The sequence below is a fragment of the Artemia sp. Qi Xiang Cuo genome, chromosome 14 (assembly GCF_049724085.1).
Source record: "Artemia sp. Qi Xiang Cuo chromosome 14, ASM4972408v1, whole genome shotgun sequence".
NCBI classification, from domain to species: Eukaryota; Metazoa; Arthropoda; class Branchiopoda; order Anostraca; family Artemiidae; genus Artemia; species Artemia sp. Qi Xiang Cuo.
Window position 1 is genome coordinate 41,954,792 of NC_142807.1, and position 15,089 is coordinate 41,969,880.

The window sequence follows — 15,089 nt, forward strand, 5'->3', positions numbered from 1 at the left end:
ACTTTGCCTGGGAGACACTGTAATTCCTGGCAAGTCCAGTTCAAAACGTCTGAGCGTATCATTCAAAATGTCAATATGGTAGTTGTTTGTTAGCATTGTAATGTGCTGAGTTGCAATTTTCATATTGCAACTTAGGAAATATAAATATCCATATAAGCCTCAGGAAAAGCAATGAGTCCCACCAGTAACGATCAGGGACTAATACATCTTCTCAAATCTACATAGAGCACTTAAGCCAGCTTAGAACCAAAGAGCAAGAATTTCCTGGGACCTTCTGCTGAATGGAGGCTTTGTGAAATCTTGGACCCTTCTTGGTTACTAAATGATTTTCTACACTTGATGATGCTCTTCTTTCAACAAGGAGTTGAAGTCCTGCACAAGCAATCTCAAGCCTAATACCTCCAACTCAGTATATGTTCATGCACACAAATATAATACTAGAATAAAATAATACAAATACAGCAAAATAATAAAAACTGGATTTTTTTTTTCACTAAGAATCAATATAGCCATATTTTCCTTCCACAATTTATTGTCCTTGTTAAGGTCCCTTTAGTCCAATCTGTTTACCCTGCAAGTTTTGTGCTGGTCGAAGAAAAAGAACGTTTTGTCATTTTGGGTTTCAACAGTTGTTACAACCCTCTTTTTTCACATAATTTTTTTCCCCTTTCAGGTTTGTTTGTCCCAGCTTGCAGAATAAACAAATTTATGTGTATTTTCGGCGTCACAAATCAATACAACAGTTTGTTTTTATAGCTTTCGTCTTCATTGAGGTTTTCTTATCCTTGTCTACTTGCCCTATAAGTCTTAAGCCAATCTGAGAGTAAAATTTGTGGGCCCAGTAAGGTGTCATTTATAGGTACAATCAACTTTCAAAATACTTTCCTTTCATCGTGTTATATTCAGCCTTGATTATAGGTCCTAAAAGTTGGTAACCTATCAGAGAAAAAAAAAAAAAAAACTGGGCCAATTTTCAGGTATCAAGTTTTAAGCAAAATTATCTTAACATTTACTTTCTGCATAGGTGTTCACTTGACCAAGAAAATTATGAATGTTATTTTTAAGTTGATTAGATGAACAAAACGAGGCATAGCATTGCTTGCTGCTCCCTCCCATCACAAAGTTTGAAGTTCCCCTTCCCCTCCCCTTTTATTCTCCTATGCTACATGAAATACTACAGATAAGGTATTTTGCTTATACCAATGTGCACAGTGTCTTTTGATTAGGTGTATCCTCTTCCCCAGGTTTTTGTTCATTGACCACTTTAATGCTCCCTGACAGTTTCAACTTGATATCTCAAGCTGTTCCCTAGGAAAAATAAATTCGCTTGTGATTTACCTTCCTGCTAAACTATGCAAATATTATAAGTCCTGTGATAGCTCATAGTTCAAAAATGTTTTGGCAGATCACTGACCAAAAATTTTTTGCTCCCTTCACCCTTCCCCCAACACAAAAATTTGAAGTGTTCTTGACTCAAACCTCCATTTCATTTCCTTAACATTACCTATTAGTTTTAATTTCATTTCCCAACTCATTCTGGAGGACTTGCAGATTGGCTGTTTTGGTGACCAGGATACAAATAGTCTTTTGTTTTACATCTAACCCTCCCCTAAATTCAAATTTCAATTCCACCTATTCCCTCTCCATCCCAGACTCCTGAAAATTTCAATTCAATCACCAAAGCAATGCCCAAGATGCTGCAGATAATTTGAAAACTTGGGTGCGCATAACATCTCTTGATTCACTGAGGTACATGTGTTGTTTCCAGAAAATACCCTTGAGAAGCTCTCATAATCATGGCATAATAAATGACCCATATGAGCTCCGAGCTGATTGAGAAAATAAGACCAAACATGACCACCTTTTCTACTTAAACCTATGTGTGAAGAATGGGTAATTTCCACAGTTAAGGGACATTGCTCTGGGGCTGTGGGTTGATATTGACCCTGAAGCCATACTTAATAAATCTTTTAAACATTTTTTGAACAAAATGACTATCTCAATTTTTGATCCTTTATCAAGGGGGCTACAGGGGGTGTTAGCAAAATAGAAAATGGGGGGAGGTTAGATGCCCTTAAATCACTTTTGGCCCTTAAAAAGGGCGCCAGTACCTTCAATTTCCAGTTGAATGAACCCCTCCCAAGTTTTTGCGAAGCCCCTTCCAAGAAAAAAAAACCACATTAGGTAAAACAACAAGAAGGTAAAAATAATACACACCTATAAAGATAAAACAAAACTAGAAGATACAAGCCAAAAATTTAAAATCAAGATAAATAAAAACTAAATGCAATACAGTTACTGCTATCAAATATGATAAGTAGTCAAAGGGATTTTAAGTCTAATGGACAATATAGTTGCTTCTGTCTGTTCCCCTCAAAAAAGACCAAAATAAAATCAATTCAATTTTGCAGTTAGGTTACTCTTTACCTGGATTCTAATTGAAAATCAAATACCTAAAGTTGTTGGTTTTGATTGAAAATTATCTTTTAATTTACATGTGTTGTACCTATTGTTCTCTATTGCAGTGTTTTGTGTAACCAACTTGCTTGGTTTAAAAGTAGGTCCATTTCTGAAAACGTTATAAGTTGAATCAATATGAAGGTTTCTTATGTCTCTATCTGTTGCTAAATTTAAGGAAGTGTGCGTGCGTGTGTTTTGTGTTACTTCTCCTGTCCATTTTGTAAGATGATTTTTGTTTGAAAAATGTGATCCTTTTTCTAACTGAATACACAACAAGATGATGGTGGGATTATTGAAAAAGTCTTGAAGTTTTGGAACCCCAATATCTCTCAGATTTGGAACTTTTGCCTTGCGCCTTGCCCTGGACACCTACTACATTTGAAAAATAATATCTTATTTTATATTTTCTTGAAGATGGAAGGCAGTGGTTTCGATTTAGCAACAGCAACTGATGTCAGTACAATCCTTAGACAATGGGAAGAAAACCATCAAGTATATTCATTTGATCCAGTGCCATGGTTGAACAGGTAAGTGTTTTAGATTGCAGCTTAAGGATTATTTTATTATGATATCGCCTAATTCCTATATCATTAAATAGGATACAGTCAGCTTATAGGATCCCATTTTTTTTGGGCGGGGGGCATAATCTGTTATGTTGTTGAAGAAATGTGTCTCTAAAAATAATACTTCAACTAAAAACAAATCAAATTCCTGAGTCTGAAGATATCATAAGTAAAAACTAAAACCCATTTGGAGCTTCCATGTGAAACAAAAGTGAACAGAAAGATGGTTATCTTGAAGAAATGTTTTCTTAGCCAGCAATACCTGTCTTTTCCCCATGATTAGACATAATAGGTCCTTACTTTGGCTGTGTTTGAGTTTAAACAGGCCCAGACTAGAACTGCCTAGGCAAACATGGTTTATAAGGGCAAGGAGTTCTCTATTGCTATGAAGCCTGTACCTTAGGGGTCTCTGTCTCACCCATCAGGGGTTTTGTTCAAAGTGTTTTTAATCTTTGACCTATTTTTTATATGTTTTTTTGTCAAGGAATAATGTAGTAATAAGGAATAAAGGTGAAAGGCACATTGAAACATAATCATTAAGATACTTCAGCTAAACAAGAAAGAATATCCTTGATTCTAAATATACAAGGAGGAAGGTCCAGCTAGTATTTCTTGTTTACTCTACTTCCAGGAACTTGATGATAACCTCTACGACAAAATTTTCCATGAAATCTCTGTCTTGAATTTGGCTGTTTGGATGCATTGGTGCCCTTGCCTTTTGGGCTGCACACATCATCTTGCCTCCAGACGTTTTAAGTTTTTCCACCATAAGGTTAAAATTGGTACTGTTACAATTTGTTCAAGGGCCATGTAAAGTCAAAGTCTTACCTAGGAATGGAAAGGCTAATTTTGAATCTTATCCGTTTTGTCACGGAAAAAGGCACTAAACCTTTGGATTTGCGATCGAACTGGTCTGCACTCAACTTTCTACAATCCTCTACTCTATATAACAATGTGTGGGAAAATATATGAACGACAAGTCGCTCTTTACTGTGTCCATAGTTGATTAAGATTGATGACTTGTAAAGCTCTTAAATAACAACGCTGATGGAAATCAAAATAATTTGAAAGAAATTTGCTTACCACCTTCGTGATATTTTTTTCATTTTGGATTTTCATATTGCAGTATTAGGTTCATATTTATAATAGAAAATCTCAGAAATCCTTTGAATACAAATTTTAGTTGAAATTGGAAAACACATGGTAAACATGCATGCTGTATACTGTGTTTTGTTTAAGACGCTCAAGAGGTGATTTCACAAATTTGGAATTAGTAAGTTGAAGAAACCCTTAAATACCAACTTCGGTGAAAAATCAAACACCAATTGTGGAATCACTCTAGTAAAACTAAATGGTTTGTTACAAATATGCTGCTATTGAAATACGAAATTTTCCTGGAAGGATTGGCAGTATATTTATTTTTGTCTATTTGTATTTTTAATTTTTGACTATAAAAACCGAAGCTCTCAGATTGTATTCGCTTTCAGTGTAGTGTAAATGGCATAATAGCCTCTTGTGTACGTAACAAGGAGATTTAACACAAATCTTGCTTGGAAATAAAAATAAAATTCAGAAATTCTAGGGTCTTAACTTCATTAGAAATTTATTGCTATTTTTGAAGAGGTAGCAGCTCCAATTGCTTCAGGAAAGTGTGAATAGTTCTGAGAACAAAGTTCATACTCAACCAAATATAATGAGAGAAGGAAAAGATTAGGTTTATGTGATTTTTTGAAAAAAAAATGAAATTCTTGTTTTCCTGATGTGTAAGTTTCTTGAAGTAAAAGTAAAGGTTAAACTTGAAGTAAAACTCAAACAACTAGAAATTCACCTATATTAGAAGGGGACTATCATACTCTTCAGACCTTCCCCCTACTAAATATAAACAAAATATATTGCTTGTACAGAACATCCGAATCGGAATAAAAACTGAAAGCAAGAGATGTTTTGGAATTGAAACTGGTAATGGAGTCATACAACATTTTGGGATCGTTCTGCCCCTAGTATTTATTACAGGAAATACGTGAAGCATTCTATTACTCAGTATACCAAAGTTAGAACAAAAAATAAAGGGTACAATTTTTGGACAGAGTGGCTTGTTCCAAGGCCCATTTTTCCCAGTAAACTGTATACAGATTTCATTAGAATAATGGTCTTTAAGGTTACAGAATTTAAGAGGTAAAAACGGGCATAATTTAAGTAAAACAGTGAAAAAAAAAACTTTAAATAATAAAAATCTGAATGTTTCGATTCCACGTTCGGAAGCCTTTATCAATGGGGAAAAGAGTTAAATTAAACGCAACATATAAAGAAAAACAGAAAACAAACAAATAAATAAAACACATCTTAATAACTTTCAAAATACTGCAATAAGAGGCAACGCTATAGTGCTGCCTATAATAAAGGCCATACGGCTCCAGTTTTTTATTGTTATTATTTTTTTTTTCACCAGAGGCACTTCATATGGAAGAGATCGTCATATAAACTTCAAAGGGGGCTCATTCGATTGGAAATCGAGAGTTCTAGTGCCCTTTTTAATAGTCAAAAGTGATCGGAGGACAACTTGCCCCCCCCCATGCCCTTTTCCCCTCAAACACATCCGGCATAAATTTTTAGGTTGCCATTTTGTTAAAAATATTTCAAAGATCATATAACAAAAACTCTGGGGTTAACAGAAGCCCTCATGGCCCGGAGGCAGGCGTTGTAAGTTATACCCTGGGGGCAAATATGGTTCTTATAGAAGGGATGCTCGTAAAAACTTCAGAGCGGGGTCATTTGATTGGAAATTAAAAGTTCTAGTTCACTTTTTTAGAGTCAAACGAGGTTGGAGGGCAATTAGCCCCCCTCCTTCACGTTCTTTTTCCCCAATTGCATCAGATAAAAATTTTGAGATTACCATTGTGTTAAAAATAATACAAAGGTCAAATAAGAAACCTCCGATGTCGACACCCCCCCCCCAGTTCCCGGGGGCGGGCGGGGTAAGTTATGCCCTGGGACATATATGGTTGTCATGGAAGGAATGCTCGTATAAACTTCATAGAGGGATCATTTGATTGGAAATTGTAAGGTGTAATTCACATTTTAAAAGTCAAAAGTGATCGGAGGACAGCTAGCCCCCCCCCCATGCTCCATTTTTTTTCCAGAGATACTTCATATAATAGGGGTCGTCGTATAAACGTAAAAGGGGGCTCATTCGATTGGAAATCGAGAGTTCTAGTGCCCTTTCAAAGAGTCAAAAGTGATCGGAGGGCAACTAGCCCCTCACCCACGCGCTTTTTCCCCAAATACATTCGATAAAAATTTTGAGGTAGCCATTTTGTTAAAAATTGTTCAAAGATCATATAACAAAAACTCCGGGGTCGACACAACCCCCTGGACCCGGGGGCAGGCGTTGTAAGGTATGCCCTGGGGGCAAGTTTGGCTCTTACAGAAGGGATGCTCGTAAAAACTTCAGAGAGGGCTCGTTTGATTGGAAATTAAAAGTTCTAGTTCACTTTTTTAGAGTCAAGAGAGATCAGAGGGCAATTACCCTCCCCCCTCCCTCATGCCCTTTTTCTCCAATTGCACCAGATAAAATTTGTTAGATAGTTATTTTGTTAAAAATAGCTTGAAGTTCAGATAACAAAAACTCCGGTGTCGATACAGTCCCCCAGGGCCCGGGGGCAGGTGTTGTAAGTTATGCTCTAGGGACATATATGGTTGTTATGGAAGGGATGCTCGTATAAACTTCATAGAGGACTCGTTTGATTGGATATTGAAAGTTGTAATTCACTTTTTAAGAGTCAAAAGTGATCGGAGGGCAACTAGCCCCCCGCCCTTTTTTTCGCAAATGCTTCCGATTAAAATTTTGAGATAGCCATTTTCGTAAAAATAGTTCAAAGGTCGAATAACAAAAAGTCCGGTGTCAACGGAATCCCCCCAGGGTCTGGAGACAGGCGTTGTAACTTACACCCTGGGGGCATATATGGTTCTTCTGGAAGGAATGCTCGTATAAATTTCAGAGAGGGCTCATTTGATTGAAAATTGAAATTTTTAGTTCATTTTTTAAGAGTAAAAAAAGATCGGAGGGTAACCAGCCTCCCCCACGCGATTTTTTGCCAAATTCATCCGATAAAAAACTTGATAACCATTTTGTTAAAAATAGTTCAAACATCACATGTTTGAAAAACTCCGATGTCGACACAACCCTCCAGGGTCCAGGGGCTGATGTTTTAAGTTATGTCCTGGGGGCATATATGGTTCTTATGGAAGGAATGTTCGTATAAACTTCAAAGAGGGTTCATTTGATTGGAAAATGGAAGTTCTAGTTCACTTTTTAAGAATCAAAAGAGATCGGAGGGCAACTAGCCTCCCCCCCTCCTCGCATTTTTTTTACTCAAACCTATTCGATAAGAACGTTGAGATATCCATTTATAAAAAAAATAATTCAAAGATCATTTAACCAAGATTCCGGGTCGAAACAACCCCCAAGGGTTCGAGGGCAGGCGATGTAAATTATAATCTGGGAGAATATATGGTTCTTATGGAAGCAATGCTCGTAAAAAACTTCAGAGAGGGCTCATTTGATTGGAAATTGAAAGTTCTAGTTCAGTTTTTGAGAGTCAAAAGAGATTAGGAGGGCAACTAGCCCCCCCCCCTTCTACGCCCCTTTCCCCCCAAATACATTCTATAAAAATATTGAGACATCCATTTTGTTAAAAATAGTTCAGAAGTCAGATAACAAAAACTCAGGTGCAGACACAACCCCCCAGGGCCCGGGGGCGGGCGTTGTAAATTATGCTCTGGGGGCATGTATGGTTCTTATGAAAGGGATGCTTGTATAAACTTTAGAGAGGGCTCATTTGATTGGAAATTGAAATTTCGAGTTCACTTTTTAAGAGTCACAAGAGATCCGAGTGCAGCTAGACCCCCCCCCCCCTCACGCCTTTTATTCAAACTCATCTGATGGAAATGTTGAGATATCCATTTTGTTAAAAATAGTTCAAAGGTCGGATAAAAAAATCTCCGGTGACGACACAACCCCCCAGGACCCGGGGCAGGCGTTCTAAGTTATGCCCAGAGAGCATGTATGGTTCTTATGAAAGGGATGCTCGTATAAACTTCATAGAGGGCTCATTTGATTGAAAACTGAAAGTTCTAGTTCAGTTTTTAAAGGCCAAAGAGATCGGAGGGCAACTAGCCCCTATCCCCCCCCACTCCATGTTTTCCCCAAACCCATCCGCTACAAATTTTGAGATACCCATTTTTTTCAAAAAAATTGTTCAAAATTAGATAACAAAAACTACGTTGTTGACACAACCCCCCAGGGCCCGAGGGGTAGGCGTTGTAAGTGTTGTCCTAGGGACGTATATGGTTCTTATGATAGGGATGCTCGTATAAACTTCAAAGAGGGCTCATTCAATGGGAAGTTGAAAGTTCTAGTTCAATTTTTAAGAGTCAAAAGATATCCTAGGGCAACTAGCCCCCCCCCCCCCCACGCACACCCTTTCCCACCAAACCCATCTGATAAAAATTTTGAGATATTCATTTTGTTAAAAATAGTTCAAAGGTCAGATAAGAAAAACTCTTGTGTCGACGCACCCCCCCCCCCCCCCCCCAGGGCCCGGGGACAGGCGTTGTAAGTTATGTTTTGGGGGCATATATGGCTCTTATGGAAGGGATGCTCGTATAAACTTCTTAGAGGGCTCATTTAATTGGAAGCTAAAAGTTATCGTTCACTTTTTAAGAGTCAAAAGAATTTGGAGGGCAACTAGTCCCCCCCCTCCGCGCCCTATTCTCCTCAAACCCATCCGATAAGAACTTTTAGAGATATTTTTTTTTCAAAATTGTTCAAATATCACATAACAAAAACTCTGGGGTAGACACAATCCTTCAGGGCTCGGGGTAGGCGTTGTAAATTATTCCTGGGGGGTATATATAGCTTTTATGGAAGGGATGCTCGTATAAACTTCAGAGAGGGCTCATTTTATTGGAAATTAAAATTTCGAGTTTTATTTTTATGAGTCACAAGAAATCCGAGGGCAACTAGCCACCTCCCCCTCACGCCTTTTTTTCAAACTCATCTGATGGAAATTTTGAGATAGCCATTTTGTTAAAAATATTTCAAAGGTCGGATAAGAAAAAATCCGGTGTCGATACAACCCTCCCCCCCGGGCCCTGGGGCAGGCGTTCTAAGTAATGCCATGAGGGCATGTATGATTCTTATGAAAGGGATGCTCGTATAAACTTCATAGAGGGCTCGTTTGATTGGAAGTTGAAAGTTCTAGTTTACTTTCTAAGAGTGAAGAAACCGGAGGGCAAATAGCCCCTATCCCCCCACGCTTATTTTCCCTAAACCCATCCGCTACAAATTTTGAGATAGCCATTTTTTTTTAAATAGTTCAAAAATGAGATAATAAAAACTCCGGTGTCGACATAACGCCCCAGGGCCCTGGTGGTAGGCGTTGTAAGTGTTGTCCTGGGGGCGTTAATGGTTCCTATGAAAGGGATCCTCGTATAATTTCAGAGATGGCTCATTCGATGTGAAATTGAAACTTCTAGTTCACTTTTTTAGAGTCAAAAGATATCCGAGGGCAACCAGTCCCCCCCCCTCACGCACACCCTTTTTTCCCCAAAATCAACCAGTTAAAATTTCAATATAGCCATTTCTTTAAAAATAGTTCTAAGGTCAGATAAGAAAAACTCCTGTGTTGACGCAATCTCCCAGGGCCCGGAGGTAGGCGTTGTAAGTAATGCTCTGGGGGCATGTATGGTTCTTATGGAGGGGATGCTCGTATAAACTTCTTAGAGGGCTCATTTGATTGGAAACTAAAAGTTATCGTTCACTTTTTAAGACTCAAAAGAATTTGGAGGGCAACTAGTTCCCCCCTTCGCGCCCTATTCTCCTCAAACCCATCCGATAAGAACTTCTAGAGATATTTTGTTTGAAAATTGTTCAAATATCACATAACGAAAACTCTGGGGTAGACACAATCCTTCAGGGCTCGGGGTAGGCGTTGTAAATTATTCCCGGGGGTATATATAGCTTTTATGGAAGGGATGCTCGTATAAACTTCAGAGAGGGCTCATTTTATTGGAAATTAAAATTTCGAGTTTTATTTTTAAGAGTCACAAGAAATCCGAGGCCAACTAGCCACCTCCCCCTCACGCCATTTTTTCAAACTCATCTGATGGAAATTTTGAGATAGCCATTTTGTTAAAAATATTTCAAAGGTCGGATAAGAAAAAATCTGGTGTCGATACACCCCCCCCCGGACCTTGGGGCAGGCGTTCTAAGTAAGGCCATGAGGGATTGTATGATTCTTATGAAAGGGATGCTCGTATAAACTTCATAGACGGCGCATTTGATTGGAAATTCAAAGTTCTAGTTCACTTTTTAAGAGTCAAGAGATCGGAGGGCAACTAGCCCCTATCCCCCCACGCCTTTTTTCTCGTAACCCATCCGCTACAAATTTTGAGATAGCCATTTAAAAAATAAAATAGTTCAAAAATGAGATAATAAAAACTCCGGTGTCGACATAACGCCCCCGGGCCCGGGCGGTAGGCGTTGTAAGGGTTATCCTGGGGGCGTTAATGGTTCTTATGAAAGGGATGCTCGTATAAGCTTCAGAGATGGCTCATTCGATGTGAAATTGAAACTTCTAGTTCACTTTCTAAGAGTCAAAAGATATCCGAGGGCAACCAGCCCCCCCCCCCTCACGCACACCCTTTTTTCCCCAAAATCATCCAGTTAAAATTTCAAGATAGCCATTTCTTTAAAAATAGTTCTAAGGTGAGATAAGAAAAACTCCTGTGTTGACGCAATCTCCCAGGGCCCAGAGGTAGGCGTTGTAAGTAATGCTCTGGGGGCATGTATGGTTCTTATGGAGGGGATGCTCGTATAAACTTCTTAGAGGGCTCATTTGATTGGAAACTAAAAGTTATCGTTCACTTTTTAAGACTCAAAAGAGTTTGGAGGGCAACTAGCCCCCCTCCCCCCTCTCCACGCCCTATTTTCCTCAAACCCAACCGACAAGAACTTTGAGAGGCGTTTTTTTTCAAAATGGTTGAAACATCATATAACGAAAACTCTGGGGGTCGACACAGTCCTTCAGGGCCCGGGGTAGGCGTTGTAAGTTATGCCCGGGGGTATATATAGCTTTTATGGAAGGGATGCTCGTATAAATTTCAGAGAGCATTTGATTGGACATTGGAAGTTCTAGTTCAGTTTTTAAGGGTCAAAAGAGATCGGAGGGTAGCTATCTCCCCACGTTCCTTTTCTCCCAATGCATCCGATAAAATTTTGAGGTGACCATTTTGTTAAAAATAGTTCAAACATCAGATATTAAAACTCTGAGGTCGACACAGCCCCCTAGGGCCCGGAAACAGGCGTTATAAGCTAAGGCCTGCGGGCAAATATGGTTCTCAGAGAAGAGATGCTCGTATAAACTTCAGAGAGGGCTCATTTGATTGAAACCTGAAAGTTCTAGTTCACTTTTAAAGAGTCAAAAGAGATAGTAGGGAATTATCCTCCCCCTCACCACGCTTTTTTTTCCACAAACCCATCCGATAAAAATTTTGAGATAGCCATTTTGTTAAAAATAGTTCAATCATCAGATAATAAAACCTCCAAGGTTGACAAAAACCCATTTTTTTTACTTTGATATTGTTACTTTGTTACTAGTTTCAATACATTGATAAACATTTGATTTTGAAAAAAATGTTTGATTTTGGAATAAGAAATTTTTAAAACTTGAAACTTTTGCAATCAAAAACGAACAAAAATCATTTAAAAAAAATTTCCTACAAAAAAAAAGTGTTTCAAAGAAAAGTAAAGGCCTTTTTAAACTTAAGATCAGCAGATACAAAGACCTGTTAAATTCAAACTCAAAACCACCAGAAATTACTATTAAAGAATAAATGAAACCCAAAACGAACAGAAATTAAGTAAACAATCATAGTAAAAAAACATACAACAAGTAATAATATAGGTGAATAAAAAAATCTTAAAGCTAATAATGCTTAAATTGAATATACAAATCGAGCTCAAAAAAAAAAAAAAAAAAAAAATTGCTATTGAAGTATAAATGTAACCCAAAACGAACAGAAATTAAAAAAACTGTCAATGCAAACAAACATACAATAGATACTAATGTAAATGAATAAGTAAGTCTTAAATCGAGTCAAACTTAAATTGAATATGCAAATTAAGCTTGAAACGAACAAAAATCACTACAAACAAGAGTTTGGGTATTGCCTCCTTCTCTCATTGCAAAAACCTAAAACCTACTGCGTCATTGGTGCTTTACTGAAAACTATTTGTGTTTTGAGCATTCTTGGAAAGTATAAACAAAATCAAATTAAATATTTGACATATAATCATATAAATTGTTGAAAAATCCATCAGTTCAAGATTTTATTTCACTGTAATTTTATTTTCATTTTCAATGCTGTAAAAACTTGGAATAATTAATATTTATAAGGTAATTTGTTTTCAGTGAAGCGCCAATGACGCAGTAGGCTTTAGGTTTTTACAGTTAAGGAAGTATCCTGGCAGTATCTGGCAGTATCCAAGCTCTTGTTTGTAGTGAAACTATATTCGTCTTGAACAATCTTAAAAAGAACTAATAAATTAAACTGAATATTTGATGTATAATAATAGTAATTGCTGAAAGCTCATCAGTTCAAAACTTTACTGTAATTTTAATGTTTATTTTCAATATTATGTACAAAAGAAAATATTTGTAATATAATTCGTTTTCAGTAAAGCGCCAATGACGCAGTGGGTTTTAGGCTTTTACAGTGAGAGAAGGAGGCGACACCCTAACTCTTGTTTGTAGTGATTTTTATTCGTTTCAAGCTTGATTTGCATATTCAATTCAGGTTTCACTCGTTTTAAGTATTATTTATTCATTTACATTGGTATCTACTGTATGTTTGTTTGCATTGATTGTTTGTTTAATTTCTGTTCGTTTTGGATTTCATTTATACTTCAATAGCAAAATATTTTTTTCATTTTGAGCTTGATTTGCCTATTCAATTTAAGCATTACTCGTTTTAGGGTTTATTTATTTATTTATATTATTACTTGCTGTATGTTTTTTCGCTATGCTTGTTTATTCAATTTCTGTTCGTTTTGGGTTTCATTATTATTTAATAGTAATTTCTGGTCGTTTTGAGTTTGAATTTTAACAGATATTTGTATCTGCTGATCTTAAGTTTAAAATGGCCTTTGCTTTTCTTTGAAAAACTTCTTTTCCGGAAAGTTTTTTTTAATTAATCACTGTAAATAGACTGAATAAGTACACAGAAATGACAAAAGATTGTCAATCTGTGTGACAAGTGAAGACTTTCACCTTAGTTGACAATTACAGGGCATGTTGAGGTGGGTGTTGAATTAACCAAAAGACGCAGTGTGCATGCTGCTGCTGCTACCTACTGTTAATAAGGCTAAGGGTATAAGGGTGAAAATTTCAGGGAATGTTGAGGGGATTTTTAGCAAAATCAAAAAACACTATGCTCATGCTGGTTGTCAAAAGAACTATTCAGCAACATCCCTGGAACCACTATGGGTATTAAGTTGAACCTTTTAGTGAACTTTAAGAAGGATGTTGAACAAACCAAAAGGCAAAATGTTCATACTGCTACGACTACTACTAATGCTGAGGCTAAGGGTATTAAGGTGAAGTTTACAGGAAGTTTTTGAGGGTATTTTGAGCTATATCAAAACACACTATCAGCAATATCCCAGGAACTACTTAGATTATTTAGTTAAAAATCTCAGGACATGTTGAGGGGGATGTTGAACTAACCAAAAGGCACTATGTGCATATTACTGCAACAACTACTACTACTGCTACTCGGCTAAGCGTATAAAATGAAACTTTCAAGGAATGTTTAGGGAGGGGGGGGGGTTGAACTAAATTAAATACTGTATTAATGCAGGTTCTCAAAACAAAATATTAGGAATATTTCAGGAACAGGTTAGAGTAATAAGTAGACTCTTTCGGGGCATGTTGAGAGGTATGTTGAACTAACCAAAAGGCTTAGAGCATTAAGTTAAAACTTTAAGGGCATGTTGAGGGGAACGTTGGGTTAACGAAAAGGCATTATGTGCACACATCAACTGCTACTACTACTACATGCAACTACTACTACTACTACTGCAGCTAAGGGTATTAAGGTGAAACTTTAGTAAGGAGGTATTTGAATAACCAAAAGGTTTTATGTGCAAACTACTACTATTGCTGATACTGCAACTGCTAAGGTTATAAGGATGGAACTTTCAGGGAGTATTGAGGGAGATATTGAACTAACTAACCAAAAGGAGCTAAGTGTATATTACTATTACTACTTGTACAATTATTACTCCTGCTACTAGTACTTCTAGCCACTACTATAACAACAACTACCACTGCTACTACTATTACTTTTAAGGCTAAGGCTATTAAGGTGAAACTTTCAGGGAATGTTCAAGGGGATGATGAACTAAATCAATGCACGTATGTGCATGCAGGTTGTCAAAAGTGCGTATCAGCAACATCTTAGAAACAGCATGAAATATTGAGTTTAAACTTTCAGAGCGTGTTGAGGGGGATGTTGAAGTATTCAAAAAATATGCGCGTACTACTACTGCTAGTATGGCTAAGGGTATTAAGCTAAAACTTCAGGGTAACTAGTACTAGGACTATTACGACTGCTATTGCTGCTACTAGTAAACTAAACCAAAATAATTAGTGAATCCAGGTTTTTTGAACAGGGGCGGAATTTGCTATGGGGCAGGGAGAGGGGCAATTGCCCCATCCAGACCTCAGTTTGCCCCCCAGCTGATATTTAGTTTCTGCAAAAAATCTTGTCAAAACTAAGATAAGCCTGCATAATTCAACTATCTAGAGAAACAGGTCAGTTTTCTCTAGTACTTATTTGCCTTTATGGTAATATATGGATCATTTTTCAGTTTTCACTTGATTTGGGAGAAGTGGTTCCTACTTTGCCCCCCCCCCAGGATTTTGGCGAAATTACGCCACTGGTTTTCATGGCATAGGCGGGATATCTCAGGAATGGAATAGGGTATTAATAGAAACTGACAGG

General features: G+C 37.4%; 1 protein-coding gene across 3 annotated transcripts in view; it reads left to right on the top strand.

The window, feature by feature from the left end:
* Positions 1 to 15,089, top strand: part of mahj (LisH and WD40 domain-containing protein mahjong) — a 102,200-nt gene that overhangs the window by 20,430 nt on the left and 66,681 nt on the right. For all 3 annotated transcript variants that reach the window (XM_089100137.1, XM_089100136.1, XM_089100138.1), the window contains exon 2: positions 2,875 to 2,987. In XM_089100137.1, coding sequence (XP_088956263.1) covers positions 2,875 to 2,987 — 113 coding nt within the window. The remainder of the gene's footprint in view (positions 1 to 2,874; positions 2,988 to 15,089) is intronic.